The 21,292-nt window shown below is 41.6% G+C and overlaps 1 protein-coding gene across 2 annotated transcripts in view; it reads left to right on the top strand.

Annotated features, from left to right (window-relative positions):
* The window catches only part of LOC306758204 (extended synaptotagmin-2-like), a 69,287-nt gene that overhangs the window by 37,996 nt on the left and 9,999 nt on the right, over positions 1 to 21,292 (top strand). The window contains exons 9-19 of one of the 2 annotated variants that reach the window (XM_079243434.1): positions 6,498 to 6,618; positions 6,823 to 6,999; positions 9,349 to 9,431; positions 10,693 to 10,741; positions 11,219 to 11,308; positions 11,434 to 11,529; positions 13,859 to 13,960; positions 19,116 to 19,190; positions 19,410 to 19,496; positions 19,585 to 19,734; positions 20,711 to 21,141. In XM_079243434.1, the coding sequence (XP_079099560.1) occupies positions 6,498 to 6,618; positions 6,823 to 6,999; positions 9,349 to 9,431; positions 10,693 to 10,741; positions 11,219 to 11,308; positions 11,434 to 11,529; positions 13,859 to 13,960; positions 19,116 to 19,190; positions 19,410 to 19,496; positions 19,585 to 19,734; positions 20,711 to 21,141 (1,461 nt within the window). The remainder of the gene's footprint in view (positions 1 to 6,497; positions 6,619 to 6,822; positions 7,000 to 9,348; positions 9,432 to 10,692; positions 10,742 to 11,218; positions 11,309 to 11,433; positions 11,530 to 13,858; positions 13,961 to 19,115; positions 19,191 to 19,409; positions 19,497 to 19,584; positions 19,735 to 20,710; positions 21,142 to 21,292) is intronic. The other variant, XM_079243435.1, reaches the window with a different exon arrangement.

Here is a 21,292-nt window from a genome sequence, read left to right on the forward strand (position 1 = left end):
GAGCCTCGGTGGGCGTTTCAGTCCTGGGATTGACAGCTGGATGTGGTGATGTGTTTATTTAGCAAGCAGATCAGGAAGTAGCATACAGTACGGTGCAAAAGTCCCGATCTGCTCCTCATTTATTCATATTTTGCTTCGAATCAGCCCGACTTTCTCTTTAATGTTTTAAAGTTGTGTGATGGCCTGCCATCTCAGTTTGTTTGTATAAGGTGTGATTAGGAGAGAATGTAATGCACCTGCAGAGGTGGGAGTGGCTTAACTTATAAAGCCTGCTTTTGCCAGACTCACTCCCTGGGTTTTTCTCCTCTGGCTGGGCAGCATTTTCTCTTACCATCACGGTAATTATAATTTGTTAAGCTTTGGGTTGCATTTTTGAACAGCATTGCACACATGTTCACACAACCATTCACAGCATTTCACTACTGATATTTTACACACTCAGACCCCATTATGAGTTTGTTTTGAATAAGTTCGGTAAATAAAGAGAATGGGAATACTTCATCCTGTATTTGACTCCCTCTTTTGTTACCACTGTGAGCCCAGTTGGTAACAAGTGGGGGCTCGTCCGGGATCTGGTGCTGTTTTGCTACAAAGGGGGCAGGACGGTTTTCTGCATCCTATTAGTTTTTTTTCCCGGAAGTTCAGTGTTTGCCAGCGGAACTATTCCATCGTGGAGAAAGAGGCTTTGGCTCTGATTTGGGGACTACAGCATTTTGAGGTTTATGTGATGGCCTCATCTGATACCCATACTGGGAGTTTTACTAAAGTACAAGGAATGGGGTTGAATGTTTTGACTGTACCCTTACATCGTCTTTTTTTGTCCTCGGATCTAGTACTGGGGGAGGTTGCTCTTGGAGTTTGTCCTGGTTTGCCTGTGCGTGGAATTCAAGTAATTTTGGGAAATGATTTGGCCGGTTCTAGAATATGGGGAGAAGCTCCCACTTCAGTCGTGGAAAAAGAAGAGGCTAAGCAGATGAAAAGTCCTTCTGTTGCATGTGTGGTCACACGGGCGCAGAGCCGAATAGCTACTTCAGGAACTTTGTTGACTGACAATCCTTCGAAAATGGGCAATGTGTCTTTCCCTTTGCCAGATCATTTACCAACCCTAACCCGTGCTGAAGTAGCCAGTGAGCAGAAAAATGATCCATCTTTATATGAGCTGTTTCAGCAGGTGCGTTCAGCAAGGGAGCTGAAGTTGACTGACCGGGGGTATTTTTTAGAAGACGGATTGCTGATTAGAAAGTGGGTTCAACATGGAGGTGATCTTATGACTGATGCCATTTTTCAGATTGTTGCTCCGGCAACATTACGGACTAACATTCTGGAGACTGCTCATGGTTCCACGGCAGGACATCTCGGTGTTCAGAAAACACATGATTGGATTTTGCGCCATTTTTATTGGCCAAAACTCAAAAAGGACATTTCGGCATATGTAAAGACTTGCCCCACCTGTCAACTGGTTGGAAAACCTAATCAGCCGTTGAAGCCTGTACCTTTGTGTCCACTTACTGTTGTGGAACAACCTTTTGAACATTTACTCATTGATTGTGTAGGCCCATTGCCCAAGTCAAAATCTGGTTGTCTATATTTGCTAACTGTGATGTGTTTGACAACTCGCTACCCAGCAGCTTACCCCCTGCGAAATATAACCACAAAATCTGTGGTAAAGGCATTGTCTCAATTTATCTCTGTTTTTGGTATTCCAAAGGTCATTCAAAGTGATATGGGAACAAACTTTACGTCAAACATGTTTGCGGAGGTTTTGAACCAACTTAATGTGAAACATGCCATGTCCACACCATATCATCCACAGAGTCAGGGAGCTTTAGAACGATTTCACCAAACCCTAAAAAGGTTGTTGCGTGCTTATTGCACTGAACTGGATCGGGACTGGGAAGATGGTTTGCCCTGGCTCATGTTGGCAGCACGAGAGGTTACGCAGGCGAGTACAGGATATAGCCCAAATGATCTGGTCTTTGGTCATACGGTTTGTGGTCCTTTGGCTGTTTTACAGGATGACTGGAAGAAAACTTCGCCCCCTACTACGCTAACCCATTATGTGAATGGTTTTCGGCGGAGATTGTATGAGGCTGGGAAGCAAGCAAAACTAACCCTGGGCAAATCTCAGGAGAAGATGAAAAGGTTTTTTGACCGTGGAGCCGAACAGCGCAAGTTTAATCCAGGTGACCAAGTGTTGGCGCTACTTCCTGTGGTTACCTCTCTGTTCCAAGCACGTTTTTCTGGTCCATATTCCGTTGTCCGGCGGGTTTCAGATCAGAATTATGTGGTTGCTACTCCTGACCGAAGACGGAAGTCCCAACTTTTCCATGTAAATCTGTTGAAGTCTTATCATGTCTGTCCGAGTAGTCCGAATGATGTTCATCCAGCTGCTGTTGCAGCTCATGACGGGATCGTGCACTCTGTTTCCTCACTTGGTGAGTCGGAGGATATTTGTGGGCCTGATGATGGTATTTTGCAGTGTCGCCTTAAGAATTCTGAAGCGCTGAGTGATCTGGATGCTTCTTTGGGGCACTTACCTGGACCTAAAAGGGAGGAGTTGAAGGGGTTGATCTTCTCATTTCCCTCTTTGTTTTCAGATACCCTTCTGTTCCTCATGTAATCGAGCATGATATTGATGTCGGAGATGCTGTTCCAATACGGCAAAGTTTTTATCGCACATCACCAGAGAAACAGGAGCAGTTGGAGGTTGAAATACGTTACATGTTGGAAAACAACATTGCTGTTCCTTCGTGTTCAAGTTGGTCTTCTCCTTGTGTGCTTGTGAGGAATCCCGACCATACTTTTCGGCCATGCGCTGACTTTCGTAAGGTAAATAAAGTCACAAAGCCTGATAGTTTCCCTTTGCCGCGTGTGGATGACTGTGTGGATAGAGTAGGGGGGGCAAAATTTGTGAGTAAGTTTGACCTACTGAAGGGTTATTGGCAGGTACCCCTGTCAAAACGTGCTCAGGAGATAGCCTCATTTGTCACCTCATCTGGTTTATATTCTTATACGGTCATGCCATTTGGCCTGAAAAATGCACCTGCTACTTTTCAGAGGTTGATGAACCGGGTGGTAGATGGCCTGAAAGGTTGTGCAGTATATTTAGATGATGTTGTCATCTACAGTGACACCTGGGAAGAACATATACAGAGAGTGCAGGCACTGTTTCGGCGTCTTGCGTGGGCTCGACTGACAGTAAATCTTGCAAAATGTGAGTTTGCTAGGGCCACGGTCACTTACTTGGGTAAAGTTGTCGGTCGGGGCCAGGTTCGTCCCGTGCGGGCTAAGGTCCAGGCTATTGACCAGTTTCCTCCTCCCTCTACTAGGAAAGAACTTATGCGCTTCCTGGGGATGGTTGGCTACTACCGGCAATTCTGTAAGGCTTTTTCGACTGTGGCTGCCCCTTTAACCAGTCTCCTTAGTTCCAAGGTTAAGTTTGAGTGGACACCTGTGTGTCAGAAGGCCTTTCAGGATGTTAAATGTTTGCTCTCGTCTGCCCCAGTATTGGCTGCTCCCAAAATGGGTGAGCCTTTTCAGTTGCAAGTGGATGCTAGTCATGTAGGAGCTGGTGCTGTTTTGCTACAAAGGGGGCAGGACGGTTTTCTGCATCCTATTAGTTTTTTTTCCCGGAAGTTCAGTGTTTGCCAGCGGAACTATTCCATCGTGGAGAAAGAGGCTTTGGCTCTGATTTGGGGACTACAGCTGTTGTAGGTGAGGGGCTAGTAGGATCCAAAGAGCGGACACTTTGAGTACAGAGAGAGGTTTATTGATTTCCCACAGATTCCTGTGAATTCTTCCAGCGGAACTTTCAGAGACTGGCAGACTGGCGAGCATCAGGAGGCAGGCAGGCAGGGGAGCAAACGAACGAGCAGGCAGGCAGGCTTTCTCTGGCAGGGGGAAGACAGGACAGGTTACAAATCAGGGTCAAGCACAAGCAAGGTAAGCTGAGGCCGAGAGCTGGTTTACCGCAGGGCAATCAACAATCTGGCGCTGGATAGCAGGCAGAGCTGGTCTTAAATAGGTGGTGCGTTGATTGCTGAAATGTGGATCAGCTGTGCCTCCAGTTCCCAGCTGACCACGCCCACCAGGGAACAGGAATCACCACAACAGCATTTTGAGGTTTATGTGGGTGGTGGTTTGCCTATTACGGTGTACACCGATCATAATCCCCTTACTTTCCTCCATTCCTTGCAAAACCCTAATCGGCGTTTGATGAGGTGGTGTATGTTTCTTCAGCCATATGCCTTGGATGTTCGTCACATCAAGGGGTCGGAGAATGTTGTGGCTGATGCCCTGTCGAGGGTTTTGCCCCGGTAGTTTGCTGTTTGTCTTCTACTAACCATGTCTTTTGTCTCTTACAGGTTGTTAGAAGGCTTGTACTGCAAGGGTCACTTCTGCCCTTGTTTTGTGGGGGGGAGTGTGATGGCCTGCCATCTCAGTTTGTTTGTATTAGGTGTGATTAGGAGAGAATGTAATGCACCTGCAGAGGTGGGAGTGGCTTAACTTATAAAGCCTGCTTTTGCCAGACTCACTCCCTGGGTTTTCTCCTCTGGCTGGGCAGCATTTTCTCTTACCATCACGGTTATTATAATTTGTTAAGCTTTGGGTTGCATTTTTGAACAGCATTGCACACATGTTCACACAACCATTCACAGCATTTCACTACTGATATTTTACACACTCAGACCCCATTATGAGTTTGTTTTGAATAAGTTCGGTAAATAAAGAGAATGGGAATACTTCATCCTGTATTTGACTCCCTCTTTTGTTACCACTGTGAGCCCAGTTGGTAACAGTTGTCATGATGAATAGTTCTGCAAGCGTCTGGAGGAAGCTTTCCTTTGGACATTGGTTGCTTTATTCGACTCATTTCCACACCGACTGATGAATCATTCAAGCATAGAAAGGTCTGAATCTTTCAGCTCTTTGTTACCAGGAGACTTTAGATGTAAAATACGTTCCATATAATCAGCTGCAGGATGACAGTTTTACAGACGGATAATTATACTTTTCCAGGAACAAGGTGGTTTCCAAAGAGCTGAAACGTAGCACATTTCTCCATGATGAACTGGAGATGCAGATGAACAGGATCTGAAAGTTACGTCCAGCAAAGACCTGAAGGATCCATCAGCGGATCCATCTGCTGTCTCCATGGAAGGCTGAATGCTCTTTAGGAAGGGAAGCAGAGAAAACAAGCTGAGGTTTGCCAAATGGTACAAGAGCTGGACTGAAAATCAACAGTCTGGCAGAGGTCTGACTCCTTTCCAGAGCCGGGGACCCCAACGTTGTTGAGGCAGTGTGTGATCATCTGGACAGAGAACAAATCCAAAGGCAGGAACATCCAAAGAAGAGTTTCGTAAAGTCCTTCATGAAACCTGGAGAGCTGTTCCTGAAGACTCCTTAAAGAAGTTACAAGGATTCCTGTGTGAGAAAGTTCAGACTGTGCTGCAGAACAAAGCTGCTTGGACAAAATATTGACTTTCAAGCTCCTTAGAACTGCACAAATGTGGTTTTTACACAGTTTTTCCGTTTATGTTTGCATGTTTCAAACACATTTTCCAACTTTCCTGCCAGTTTAAGAAGAAATGAGTTTAAGACTTTTTTAGATGAATCTTTCTCAGCTGAAACGAAACCTTAATCAGCTCCTGCAGAGGTTTGCAGTTGCAGAGGATGTTGTAATGCAGATCACTGCTGCCACCTAGCGGAACATAGAGGAACTACAGGTTGCTTATCCTCTCATATTATTATACAATTTCACTTTTTTTATTTACAATTTGTGATGGGTGAGCATGCAGTCATGAGAATCACAATAAAGCAACATTATGTCCCAGCCAACGGACTCATCTTTGTTTTATGATAAAAAAAAAAATCAATTCATGCTTGATCAGAAAGAATATGAAAATCTCTTTCTTGCTTGCATGCAGCTTTATTGATGTGATTTTATTTTCCAGGTCTTGCATTGCATATTCCTTCTAGAGACTATAAATCTGTTATCCTGCAGATGGAGCCGTTTTAAGCAGGAAAATTAGCAGAATCATTTGAAGAACGTTGCTGACATGTGCTTAAATTCTACTTTTTGGATTCTGGTGTGTTTGGACTTGTGTGGCAACCCCCTTGGTTTGATCAGATCTACTCAAATTGACTTATTTTCATTCACTAATCAGAAGTCATTTGCCATTAGACGTGTGTGTTTTGTCTAAATCAAACATATGGCCTCATTTAAACTCTTATGTATGAATGCAGATGCACAAAGTGTGTTATGTCAGGCTGCTTGAACAGCAGCTCCTGTACAGCCCACGCTGCTGGTTTCCTCTCTGGATGAATATTTGTTAGGACCCGATTTATATTCGTGATGTTTCTTTACATACAGGCGGCTGCAGATTTAACACAGCTGAGATTTATTCAACTAATGTTTTTGTACTCTGTTAATGTGGGATGTTATTTAAAAAAATAAAAACACTTTTTTTTTTCCACTCTCTGTTTATCCTATTTAGTGGTTTGTGTGACAGCATCATCCAGGACATCATCTGCAGCAAGTTGGTGCTGCCCAACTGCATCCACGTGCCTCTGGTGGCGGATGCTGATCTGGCCAAGCTGCGCTTCCCCGTTCCTGAGGTAACAAACACACAAATACACTATTAAACACAAACACTTCTGCTTTGAATGATGTCTTTTCGTCCTGAAATGTAAATTATTGAATCGTACATATCTGGATTTACATTTAAGCAGTTTCAGGCAATAGGTGAAGATATTCAGCATGTTTTTCTTGTTTCTGTCGCTCTTCTGTTGATGCCTTTTAAAACCCGTCCGTCTCCTCAGGGAATCCTGCGGATCCACTTGATTGAAGCCCAGGATTTAATGAGTAAAGACAAGATCTTGGGAGGGCTGATCAAAGGCAAGTCGGACCCTTATGGAGTCATCAACGTGGAGACGCATCTCTTCCACAGCAAAGTCATCAACGAGTCCCTCAACCCCAAGTGGAACGAAGTGTACGAGGTGAGCGGCAGGAAACACAGCTGGGAAATGAGAATTTCTGTTAAGTCCTGAAGTTTCCCTGCTCCAACAAACCTGACTCAGACCAGCGGTTAGTTCGCAGGGTTGGGCAGATTTAGACTTCAGGCTCTGCAGAAGTCTGCAACTTACATCTGAGAGGTATCAGGATGTGTTGCAACACCTGCAGGACTGCAGCCGTCAGACACCGGAGTGGCCCCCGCCTAGCCTGGCAAGCCGGACTCGTCTGGGGACTCGTCTGGCCACTCGCTCACATCAACGGGTTTCTGGGGCGGGACAGACAAGCGCTGAGTGAACCAATCAGAAAAATGCTGGACGTTACGCCAGGAAAGCAGCAGCCTACAACGTCTGGAAGTGTTGAGAAGAAAATAAACATGGCGGGCAGAACAGAAGACATAAATGGCATAAATGTGTCGGTTTTGCTGTAGAAACCTGAGACTACGTGGCGTTACTGGCAACTCGCTGTGGCTTTTTTAACATAATCGCAAAAAGAAGCAAACTCCCGCTACGTCCGTGCGCCATCTTGAATGTTTTGAAGAATACGAGGTGACGCAAGGCAAGAGTCTCCTCAGATCGACCAATCAGAGAGCCCGGTTTGTTTCAGGCTGATGCAAATCTCCGTGAAGGGGAGGGACTCCAGACTGAGTCGCTCTGCATTGAATATATAGAGCGCTGGCGTGCCTGGCTACCCCCCCCCCGTTCTAGTCCTACATTCAGCTTCTGTGGATCTCCTGTGAGATTCCAGATACACTCATCATGAATCCACAGTGTCTTGGCTGCACTGTGGTGTTTGGTGCCTGTTTACATCCTGGTTTGTTCTCTTGTAGTGATGAAACTTCCAGACATCCGTTTATTGTGCAGTTTTTATGCATATGTACTGAAAACGTCCCAAACTCACAGAGATAAAGAATCCTTTAAAATAACTCCTGGATCCAGATGGTGATCCGGATCACTCCCAAGATTTAATAAAATCTCAGTCAGACCAAGACCGGTTCTAAGAAAACCATCATGAAAACCTGCTAACAGACAAACAGATGGATGGCAGCAAAAACCCAACCTCCATGTTGGTTCTGGATATGCAGGTCTTTATCCTTTAAATGAACATTTGTTATAAATCAGAAACTGGTGCCGATGTTCAGCCCAAACTGGATCAATAACACCAAAACTAACCGACTCATCAGAGATCCAAAGATTTACCGGAATCCTGATGATCTATGTTGTTAACTTTTATAAAGTACAAAAAGAAATAAGAAGGGATTTATTTATTTTATCATGAATCAAATGTGACCCCATATTTCTGATATAGTCTCAGAAATGTTGCTTTTAGTTGCACTTAAAGGAGAATTAAAAACAAATCTGCACCTCAACAAGATGATGGTCATGGACCTTCGCCGGGGATGGCGAGATACAGAGTCCATGAGTTGTACGAGTTGAGTTGTAAAGTTTCCACAAACTACAGTCAGGATGTGTGTGTTTCCATTGAACAGTGTGTGTAGCCGGAGTTCTCGTTAAATCTCACCCCGCTGATGAGATTTTATGAGACTTGCGGCGTTATTTCAGGGTTTCTTCTTGCTGCAGTGGATTTGCTTCAGCTTTTCCAAGCCTTTCTCCCTCACTTCCATTTCTAATTTATTTAAAAAAAACTCTGCATTTCACTGTTTGGCACCATCTTTACCTTTAATGAACTGGTCACATGACCCCCTACGTCGCGTCTGGAGATGCAGAAAAAGTCTTTCCATCACACTTCTGCAACGTACTTCTATACGGACACGTCTGGAAAACCACCTTATGAAAGCCTAAAAACCTTTTTAGTGATATATGAGTGGTTTTTCCACCAGTTTTTATTGGGATATTTAGGTTTTGCACAATTCTAGGGGTGATAGAAATGCTGCAAGTGTTTGGTTAAATACAGCACCTGGTTAGTATGCAACACCTGTCCAGGTAAACATTCCTGCCGAGGTGAAATCCCAGACCAAACAATCTCTACTTATTTATAACTCCTGCAGCTTTTTCACAACATTGAAAGAATATATGCAGCGTCTAAAGAAGGCAGGATGCATACAGCCTCTGCCATCTTACAGCAACGTGGATCACAAAGGAGCCGACGTCTCTACGTCCTCGTTGAGTCCTCCTGCTTGTGATGCATTCAGACCTCTACAATGTGCTCGATTCTCTGGAATCTAAGGGAAGAGACCACATGGGGGAAATTATTAGTGGCAAGCTGTTTTAGCTGAAGGAATGAAACATACTGACATGTTTGTTTATGCCCCAGAAACCCTGAGTCTCTCTGTTTGCATGAACACTTTATTAACACAAGTTTGTTGATATTTTCAGGCCCTGCTTTACAATTCCAAGTCGCACAATCTGGAGGTTGAGCTCTTTGATAAAGACCCCAATGAAGATGACTACCTGGGAAGGTAACGATGCTTTTTGTGTTTTAGTTGGAAAAATATCACGATTGTTGACTCTGCATGCACCTGAGAAGTATTTTCACATCTGTTTAAACATTTGGCATCTGTTAATGTTGGTTTATTAACTTTCTGATGCATGAATAATTTAAAAAAAAAAAAAACAGTGTACCGTCTCTACAGTACATTCATATTATTCTAATTTTTATTTAGTTTATCTTTTTTATTCTGTAGAAATGTTTAGAAAATATTGTCATATTTCTGTAATAGAAATTGCCTAGCATCATATTCCTGTCCTGTTTATCACTGAGGTAAAGTTACTCATTACATGTACGTGTATGTATGACATTTTCTACTAAACTAGTTTATTCTTCAGTGAGTACAGTTTGACTTTCCTAATGTCGACTGAAGTGGCAAAATTGCAAAAATACCATCCTCACTTATGAATATAGTAAAAGTCAGCCTTTAAAAAGGCATCTACAGCAGTGGACATGATGCATCAAAGGGTTCTTTGTTGAAAACTGAAGATTAAAAACTTTTATTGTCGGTTCGCAGCTGAAACTGAAATGTTACCAAAGAGGGAACATAAATGGAAGATAAGAGGACACGGGATGGAATACAGCTTGAATTAATTATTAACATTTATATTAGTTTGGTGTATCACAGAGGGGATATAAAAAGATATGGTTTCTATAAAAATGTTTGGATTTGACAAATCTGCTTCAGTTTTGACAGGAATCATATGAAAAAGATCGTTTGCAGTTTAGTGCAGCCTGAAAGCAGGTTTCACTGGAAAATATGTTTGTTTCTGTCATGATACTGGACTGGACATGTTAAACAAAGCATAAAAACAATGTTTGACTTTAGTTTTCTTTGCTGTGATGAGTCTGAAGCGTCAATCAGCATTTTAAATATTCAAGATTTCTTTTCTTAACCCTCATTTGTTGTTGCACAAAACATATTTCTTTTAAAATAAAAATTCTTCAGAAGAAAAACACGTTTAATTTCTTTCATTTTTTTAAAAAAATACATTATTTATTATAATTCTGTTTTTCTCATTCCTTTTGTTTATTAGAAAACACAGAAAAAACAGGATATTTCACATTGATAAAGTTCCATTTATTTATTAATAGTTTTAACTGTTAAATTATGTTTGTATTTCCATACAGTATTTTTTGTTTGTTTGTTTGTTTGCCCACAATCAGATATTTCCCAGACGTGAAGTCGGCAGTTTTAAACTGGTTTGTATCGTTTGTGTTTTGTGTTTCAGGTTGAGCATCGATCTAACTCAGCTTCAGAAGGAACAGATGGTGGATGAGGTGACGCCACATTTATCTTCCGTCTTTGTTTGTTATTATGAATTGATTTGATTTATTCACCTTTTTTTCTTCCTCTAAAATGCCAACATGTAATTATTGTTGTTCTTTTTATTTATCTGAAGAACCAAAACACAAACAGAAGGCCAGATATTTGCATTTATTTGCAAAACAAAGAAGAAGAAAAAAAGCCAATGTTGATTTACAGCAGTGTTTAGTGTTAAAATACAGTGTTATAACTGTTAAGTCACTCTCAAGTAATAAACTCGTTTTTACATTCAGCAATTTATGAAGAAATTATTTTTTTAAGTTTTGTTCAAAATATGTTGAATATAAGTTGATGATGCTTAAAACGGTTTGAAATAAAGTTTTAAACAGAAATGAGTTAATTTAGTCGTCAAAACGTTCTATAGTGTGAAAAATGAAGATGAATAAAGTTTTGATAATTCATCATCAAACCATGAAACGTCTTCTTTTTAGTGGTTTGCACTGGAAGACGTTCCTACTGGGAAGCTGCACCTCCGTCTGGAGTGGTTGTCTCTGCTGCCCACACCGGAGAAGCTGGACCAGGTACCGAATCGACCTGATCTGGACTCATTATTCAAACCAAACAACATGAAGTTATGTTGAACATGGAGATGATGGCAGAAGACTCGCAGGATCTGTCTCAGTCTGGATGTGTTGTGTTCTCGCAGGCGCTGGTGAGCGCCAAAGCCAATCGAGGTCAAGCCAACGACGGCCTGTCGTCCGCCGTGCTCATCGTCTTCCTGGATTCAGCCAGAAACCTGCCGGTGAGTTTTTAACATCACAACATTCACCAGCAGGAGGAAGGAAACTCTGAGTTTGGTGGTATAATTAGGACAGTTTTGTAGAAGTGGAGCTTTCGAACTATAAAATTTTGTTTAGTCTAATTTGGTTGAAAAATATTTTAGATAAGTTTAAAACACACCGTGTTTTGCTTTAAGTGCATCTGCTGCAGAGTTAACGTTGTCGGCATCACTTCAGTCTCTCTCATTTATATCCTGAACTTTTCCTGTTTTTCTCATCTGGGATTCTGCTGCAATAGTTGCATGTATGTATTTCCATTTTTCCCTGTTTGTATTTGGTAAATCTGTTTGCAGCCGTTTGTAGAAGGTCTTTGCACTGTTGAGGATCCTTTTGGTTGTTTAGTGTTTTAGCGTGTAGGTGTAGTAGTTACAACGGTCTCATTAACTTTAAGCAGAATTACCACAAACAAATGCGATAACAGCGGTTTTCAGCTTTTATATTTTACCAATTTATTTAGATAAGTTAGCTTTTACAGATTTGGTTTGTTGAAATTAAAGTTACTGTTTGTACCTAAATGTTTCTGGTTCTTCCCATCTTTCACTGTTAATTTTATAGAAAAGTAGTTTTCATCACTATTTTTTTTCTAAGGAAAACTAGGTGTTAGATAAATTAAAACACACCAAGCTTAAAAACTATGACACAACTTAAAACATCAATCAGTGGATGAAAGTAGGATGAATATATTTAACAAGGATTACATCCAACCTTATCAGACACATTGGATTTATGCTGGGCTGAACAGTACAGTTAGATTTGAGGCTTTTTTTCCTTTTATTTCACAAAAAACACGTTGAGGCCTCATAAACTTTTAACAAAAATGTATCAACACTTTGGACACGTTTCCTGTTTGAAACAAGTGGCTTTGTAACCTGATAAAAATAAAACACATTTAAAAAAACCTTTGCCCACCAGCTATTCTGAAATACATACAGAGCTAAGCATGCTAAAGCTAACGCCTTACCATAAGCTACAAGTGCCTTTGCAAGGCTGCAAACTTGAAAATCCACAACTGATTTTACTGTATTATCAATAAATGAACCAATGATGGACTGGCGACCTGTCCAGAGTCTACCCTCTCACCTGAATGCTTCTGGGATAGGCTCCAGCTCCCCCGCAGCCCTTGAAATTAAAATTTCATTAATATTCTATTAGATGGAAATTGTTCAAATCTTACTGAGGAATGACAAGGAGAGGGTGTTTTACTTGAAATAAAGTTAAATAATTTTCTTAGTTTTTAAGTAATGATTTCACTCAAGATGCTTATTCGTTGTTAGGACACCCTCTCTCACAGCTACGATACAATACCTTACAAAATCATACAATACGAAACGATACAGAACAGTACAATAAAAGACAATACAATATGGTACAATATGATATAATACACTACGATACAGTACTATAAAATACAATATGATACAGTTCAATAAAACATATGATACAATACGATAAAGTACAGTACAATAAAGATACGATACGTTACGATCTGGTACTGTATGATACAATATGATATCACAATACAGTACAATAAAATTAAATATGATACAATACGATACAGTACCGTACAATAAAATACAATACAATATGATACAATACAGTACAATAAAATGTAATAAAACATGATACAATAAGATACGATACAGTACTGTACAATAAAATACGATACGGTATGATACGGTACTGTATAATACAATATGATACCACGATACAGTACAATAAAATACAATACAATACAATACGGTATGATACAATACGATACAATATGACACTACAGTACAGTAAAATAAAATACAATACCATGCAATGCAAAATAATACAATATGATACAATACATTACAGTACAATAAAATACATTACGGTACAATACAAGAGGATACAATACGATACAATACGATCCAGTACAATAAACAATAAAAGACAATTGAAAATGGTACATTACAGTATGATACAATATGGTTTGATACAATATGACACAATACAGTTACAATACAGTACAATAATATACTTTACCGTGCGATATAGTATGGACTCATACTTGTGTCCTTAGACTGATTTATAAGTGATTTATTTGCCGATTATTTGCCAGAATTGTGAAAATCAGAAAAATGAGCCTGAAATTAATAAATGTTTTCAACGTCGTTCTCATTTGTTGGTGGTTAGAAGTCCAAATCTCAAACGTCTCTAGGTGCTTTTTCTTCTCATCAGTTGATGAACTGTTTAGCGCACACCTCGCCTTCCTCTTCTCAGCCTCCTCTTCTTCTCTGCTTCCTCTCTTTCCTCCCCCCTCTGAAGAGCGTCTTCGAGGGGAACTTGGGCTCTGGCTACTTAAAAGAAAGGCGAGCTGCCGGCCTCGTGTTCTGCGAAAACACAGCTTCTCTCTATAGGAGCTTATTTGTGAGTCTGCTGGTTGTTTTCTGCATCTTCGACTAGTTTGCAGAATGCTAATGTGTGATTATCTCTTCTAAAGAGCTTATGCTTGTTTTCCTTTTTGTGTTTTTTATTGTTTGCCTGAAAAGCATGATTCTTTACCAGTGCATGGGTTTAGTTCCCAAAAATTACACATATGTATTAAAACGTATTTGTTCTCACTTTTTAGTAGTTTCAGTCCAAAGATGAGGGATATGATGTAAAACATGAAACCAGAAAAGGGTAAAAAAATACACTGTGGGTTTATAGTTAAAGGCTATCGAATGCATCCTTCCTCATTTGTTCCACTGAGGTTCATCTGATCATCATTGTCTGTATTAATGGCCCATCTTATCTTTATATGAAAACAAGGCAATGTTTTCTGTTTCGCTGCCAACATGAGATTTTAGCAGAGTATGATTGATTTTTTAAAATGGCAAACAAATCAATACAGTTTTATGAAGGCCTTCAGAATAGAGATATGGGTAGTCAGTGCAAAACGCACCCAGTGAGTTATCGTGTGATGAATCCAATCTGCTTGAACTAAAAGCACGTATCCCCATCGCTGACCATTAAGGACAGTATGACCCCGAGGACAAATCCCTGGTTGACTTAACATTCAGGGAATAACTTTACATATTTCCATTTAAACATGGCTACTGTGGGGTCTAAATCAGAGGCATGGTCTTGTTAGTTTGTTGTGTACAGATTAGGGGTGGGGAGATTTTTTTTTTTTTTTAAGTTGAGATACCTTTGGATACAGATGTGTGCTATTTAAGGTACAAATGTTTAAAGCAATTTATTTTCTAACTGTTGATTAATAAAACAATGTTAAGAATCAAAAGGCGGAAGTCAAACTTGCAAAAGTGCAGCACTGGGATGGTTTGTGATGTGTCATACATGATGACAGTCCACAGGCAGGTAGACACAGGAAATCCAGCGGGTTTTCCCTAAGTTTGGCATACCCAAAAGAATGGCATACCCTTAGTTAACATACATGCGAAGCGGCAACCTGGGTGGTAAACGTGCAGAAGTGCCGAAAATTGCAGTTCCCCCCTCATCCACTCGAGGCTCTAAATTAGAGAAAATCTACATAGACTTCCATGTTAAAAAGAACAACTTCGGTGGAAATAAACATGGTTCTAAACACATTTTAGGTTTAATAAGTCAGGTTTGCATTAATGACAACAGTGTGTGCGGTGAAATTTTTACAACTTGTCCCTTATTGAAGTAATTTAATCTCAAATGTTGGCATAAACCGTTGCATGTCCTTTAATTGACAGGTATCCGAGATCCTGCTGCAAATAGGTAAAGTGTAGCACAACTGCAGTTTTTAGCCAGCTAACAGCATGAATTAGCTTTAGCCTGCCGTGTAATGTTAGCTGGTTAGCTCCCATTAGCTCTGCGTTAGCTTGCTTAGCTCTTAGCTACTGGCAGGTTGGAGTTTGAATGTCAATCATTCACCCACAGGCTCACAGCCTCCCTCTCAGCTCCAATTCTTTGCCCATTTTTGTATTTTCCGGGAGCAATGACACACGTTACGCTACAAAGATGGCGACAGTGGGAACCGTCCACTGGGCTTCAGTTTAGCTTTTCAGAAACCTACAAGTCCATCGCCAGTCCATGCCCTGCGATGGACTGGCGAGCTGTCCAGGGTGTACCCTGCCTGTCGCCCAAAGCCAGCTGGGATAGGCTCCAGCTTCCCCGCGACCCTGAATTGGAATAAGCGGTTCAGTGAATGAATGAATGAATGAAAAACCTACAAGTAACGTCACAAAGGCTCCTTCCATCTTTATGGATCTTTATAAGAAAAAAACGCACACAATCCTTAAATTAAGCCTTCCTCCCTCTGAATACTTGGAAATAGGAGAAAACGCAGATCATTTTCATTGTTTCAGATTAATTGCAGGTTGTTGAAGCGTGTGACTAAACCTTGAAAGAAATCCACTTAAAAATCCAGATGAAGTGTATGATAATGTGAATAAACTGCAGTTATCTGTTCATTTCTTTTGCAAGTAAGGTCCTAAGGTTTATATTTACTCTAGCATTAAGTTATTAGCATCCAGCGCCTTCTCCAAAACTGAAAGAGATAGAAAATGTCATGTTTAACTTTAAAATTAAAAATACTAAATTTGATGTAAAATGTTAGTGTAACCCACAGAACAGTATGCTGTTTTTCTAGAGCAACCTAAACTGGCAGATAGGGCTGTAAATATGGACTTCTTGTATGTTAATCCGACATGGTATGCCAAGTCATGTCTGCATTATGAGCCAGCACGTGGAAGTACTTCAGCCTATTGGGTCTTATCCTAGTTTCTTTTCTTGGAAAGTTTGTGTCATTTGAGGTATGGGTATGAGTATGCAAATGACCTCTGAAACAGTTTAAAAAGAGCAGACTCTGGTGTGCCTCCAAACGTAGCTCTTGGTTCCCTTCAAGTAAACCAGACATAGTGAATTTTGGGTAAACAAGGCCTAAAATTACATGTGTGTAGAATGATGATGGGAAGAAATGGATCACAGTCATGTGTAGAAGAACACGGTAAAAGTTCTGACAGCCAGATAGTCAACACCAGACTGCTCTGATCTGATGCAGCTCTGCGTTTTGCTTCTATGTGGTGGAGACAGACGTTTCCCTGCATAAACCAACAGATGGGACAGTTTTCTTTGTTTGTCATGAGAAATGAGAAGCCAATTTTCCAACGTTTTCATTGAGAAAGTAGTAAAAGTTTTGTAGTTGCACAAAGGAAAAAAATGCAAAAATCTATGCAAAAAAATGGGTTTCGTCTCAGTGGAACTTGATTAATCTTTTAGATCTTCCACAATGATGACCAACCAATGGTCCTCAATCAGCTGAGCTACCTTTTATCCGCTTTATATTTTCACATATTCAGATGCTTTAATGTAATGTTTAAGTCAAGAGAACCAAACCTCTCTGGTAGTTTTCCACCGCTGTAGAGATCTAACACCAGTAGCATGTTTTGAATGATTTTTCTTCTTATTTTATGCACTTAAAAAACTTGTTTATTATTTACAAATAAAAAGCTGAATTATTTATAAATAATTTAACATATGAATTTCAGCCTGAATCAAGTGTTTGTTGAGCTCTAGTTTTGCCTCATGTCACATGTGATCGGGGGAATGACATTAACAATGTGATCATCCATGTTGTCTCTGTCTGTCCTGCTGTGTGGGGGCATCCCGATGCTTCGGTGATGCCGGCGGTGCTGGTGTGTCCTCATCAACCCATCCTCCTCCTCTTCCCTGCATGATTTTCTCTTTCCCAAAATAACCTCCCTTGGTTTGTGTGTGTATTGGGTGTGTGTGTTGTTCTCTCCTGCCTTGTTACTGGGGGAAATCAAAGCGCAATCCGTTAGAGTTCAACGAAGCGGGGCTGAAGAAGGCCTCGATCAGTAAGGCCATCAAGGTAACAACACAAAGACAGAGTACACTCATGCCATACTGGTCAGACACAAAGGCTGGACATGTGCACGAACACTTCCACAAGATGTCGTAAGCGCCAGAAGACTTACAAGGGAAGACATACGAGATATCTGGACAAATTAAACCAAGCGGCAACCTCTGGCTGTTAAAAGTGAAGCCTATGTGGAAGTACCAAAACAAGACCAACTTCACAGCAGAAATAAACATGTTTACAGCCTGGTTCAAAAATCCATTTTTAGTTTAATAGGTCAGGTTTACCTTCATGACAACTGTGGGGGGAGTGAATTTTTTTCTAACTCACCCGTTTAAAAATAATTTAATCTCGAAATTTGTCATATTTAGGGGCGTGTCCTTTTGATTGACATGTATCCAATCTCCCACTTCAATAAGAAGAACGTAGAACAACCGCGGTTTTTATCGGCTTAACAACGTGTCTTAGCTTTAGCCCGCTTACCTCCGTTAGCTGGTTAGCTCCTGTTATCTCCGGGTTAGCTCTTAGCTACAGGCAGCTCGGAGTTTGCTTGATGTCAATCATCCACCATGATGCTCACAGTGCCCCTCTCAGCTCCACCTCTTTGCCCATATTGGTATTTTTTGGGATATTTAGGTTTTTCCCAGTTCTAGGGGTCGTGGAAACACAGCTAGTTGGACGTGATTTCCCACGGTGATGAGACAGACATCTGTAATCAAGCTCTGAAGTAAATAGTGCCGTTCTAGTGTTTTCATTGTTTTGTTTGGATTGTAGTGTTCAGTTGAGTCTCTTAATTGAGTTTCTACCAGAAGAAAGATCTTCTATACTCCACGCATCTCTTGTTCTCATCAAGAAGAGGTTAATGACATAATAATATTATATTTATAAAGGGAGTAAAGTGGATGTTATGGGACATCTCCCAGCTATGTACAGTGTGTGAGTCTGGCAGATGGCTACATGCCTAAAGGGATGACTAAGCATCAGGCCAGCTGCTCCTAAACTTTCCCTTCCTATCCAAGGAAAGTTTGAAGCCTTTAGGTTCCTGAACACAAGCTGGCAGCTGGTTCCACTAAAAAATGGCTTTATAATTGAAGATTATCCTTTTAGAAACTCCAGAAACCACATTTAAACCCGCAGTCTGAGAGCTCTGCTGGGAAAATATGGAAGCATGAGATCTTTAAGATCCAGTGTTGCGAGAAGAGTTTTACATCCTTTCCTGGGTTTGACAGAGAGCCAATGAATCTGATCTGATCTGCACGGTCTAATGCAGAAAGCATCACTCTAGCTTGTCCTTCATGTGATGAGACGCTGCTGAAGCTCATTCAGTGACGTTAGCAACGGGAATCAAAAACCTCCTCAGCAGCCTCCATTAACTCACTGTCCTCCACTAAATTCATCTTCTAATCATGTTTGAAGGCCAAACCTGCATCTAACAATGTTGTAAATAACAGTGTTGTTGTCTGACCTGCCTTCACACTCGTCCCTCTCAGTTCTGATCCTTTCACTTAAATGAATGTGGTGTGTTTCTCTGACCTCATGGCTTCATGGGACTTCCGCCTGATGTCGTTTCCCCGAGTAGTTTATATCGCCGCCCTGAAGCGAGGCTGCCGGAGCTCAACAGATCAACTTTCATTTCATTCCTCGCTCAGAGTGAAATGATTAAACGTTGGAGAATGTTGTGTTTTATTCTGTGGTAAAAACAAGCTGAAACCTGTTTTTCTTCTGCTGCAGTCTGGTAAAAAGGTGACCAGTGATCCCAGCCCATCTGTCCAGTTCACAGTGGGACACAAGAGCATGGAGAGCAAGGTGAGAGTCTGCTTTGATCGAAACGTCTCAAGAGGTTTAAGGTCTTATTAAAAGTGTACATTTTCACATGTTAGGGTTAAAAGAAGACCTTCATGCTCTGAGTTTGAGGTTTTGCTCTTTTTTTGAAACTCTTCTCTACATTAATATTAAAATAAACGTCTTTTATTAGAGCTTCTGTTTTCCTTCTGACTCATTTTTCTCCTCTGCATTTCTCTCCAGACCAGATATAAGACCAATAACCCAGTGTGGGAGGAACACTTCACCTTTCTCATCCATAACCCCAAAGTCCAGGAGCTGGGGGTGGAGGTGGGCGTCTGTCCGGTTGAGTCTGGGATGCGGCAGCTGTGACAGATATTATCCTCTCAGCTTATGTTTTTTGTTCCCTGTGTTTTAGGTGAAAGATGAGAAGCATAATTGCCAACTGGGGACATTATCAGTGGCTCTGAGTCGCCTGCTAGAAGCACCGGACATGACGCTGCATGAGTGCTTCCCGCTCAAGAGCTCCGGACCAGGCTGCACCCTCAAGATGAAGATGGCCCTTCGGGTAAACACCTGAGGAACAACACAATGCCTGTTTGTTGATACATGTTCGGATATAAACCTAGGGCGATTAATCGGATTTTAATCTCAATTACAATCTGGGTTTTCAACGATGATAATAAAAGGGTGTGATTATTTTTCTCTCTGCAGTTTCCTCTCCTGCTGTCTTCAGCTGCTAATCGAGCGTCTCTGGCATTGCAGCGCTGTGCTGTAAACTCCTCCCACAGCCGCTTTGCTTTCATTCAGACACTGTTGCCAACTTGGAGACTTTCTCGCTAAATCTGGAGACTTTTTTTGTTAAAAGCGACAAATCTAGCAGCCTTTACTGGAGTTATTGGAGACTTTTCTGGTGTTTTGGCGACTGACTTGAAGGCACATATTGTTCTGCAGTTACTGTAAGGAAGGAGCAGCGGGAGCCTCTCCCGTCCTAAAGCACTCCCAGGCGGCCAGTCTCAGTCGGCTCCGGCTGCAGGTCAATGTAGAATAACTGCAGTAGGTTGTGGAAGTTCACCTAAACATAGTTTATACCATTGTCAGTGACAACTGGCTGCATTATTTTCCTATACATAGTTCGGCGAGTTAAACACTGTAATATCCCACCGTTAAGCGGGGGTTACCATAGCAACACGTTAATCAGCTGGTTCAGATCAGCTGTGTTTTAACAGGTGAATGAGAGAAACGCGCTGCAGCCTGACAGCGATTGTTTGGCATAAAACGTACATCCAGGCCAACGTAAAATAGTTCCTATATAAGCGGTGAAAGCAGATTAAACAACTCGGAACTGTACATTAGACGGTTATAATGCACGGCACGGAGTCTAGAACGCCACAACACGCAGCGTTGTTTAAAAATACTGGATAATTGTGTCAAATAATCGAGATCTCAATTTCAGGCAAAATAATTGTGATTATAATTTTTGTCATAATCAAGCAGCCCTATATAAACCTCTTGTTTTCTCTCTGCCTTTTATCTTGTTTCAGGTTCTCTGTCTGGATAAAGACGCATCCTCATCCACAAACTCCACCCCGACCTCTGTGCAGGTCCGCGGACCCAGCTCTTCCAGTGCAAAGCCGCAGCCCTCTTTCTCCTCAGAATCCTCCAAGTCGTCCCCCTTCGTCAACTCCGACATCCCCCGTTCCGCCTCCGTGTCAGCGCATGACCTGCTGAACCGGCGGTGGGAGGCTGAGGAGTCTGCGAGGTCCTCTGGAAGCACAGACTTTGCACAGGGAGCTGCTGGAAAAGCAGAAGCTCCGAGCTTGGCTGAGATGGGAAGAAGCAACTCTAACCTGGCCATCTCTGGCTCCCAGCAGTGCCTGGCTGGAGGCAAAGAGCCAACACCCAGCATCGCGTCGGACATCTCCAACCCGTACTCTGTTCAGGAGCTGAAGCAGAGACTCCAGCAGCTGCAGAAGTATCTATCAGTACCTGTTTGTCCACAAGTCTGCTCCAGAACTTAGCGTAGATAAGGAACTGTAAACATAGATCCAGTCACAGTTCAGCTGTCAGTAGAAACCTTTAATGCAGTCCAGTAAACTCTGTCATGCACGCAGGAAACCACAGCT

Source organism: Telmatherina bonti (assembly GCF_933228915.1).
Source record: "Telmatherina bonti genome assembly, chromosome: 7".
NCBI classification, from domain to species: domain Eukaryota; kingdom Metazoa; phylum Chordata; class Actinopteri; order Atheriniformes; family Telmatherinidae; genus Telmatherina; species Telmatherina bonti.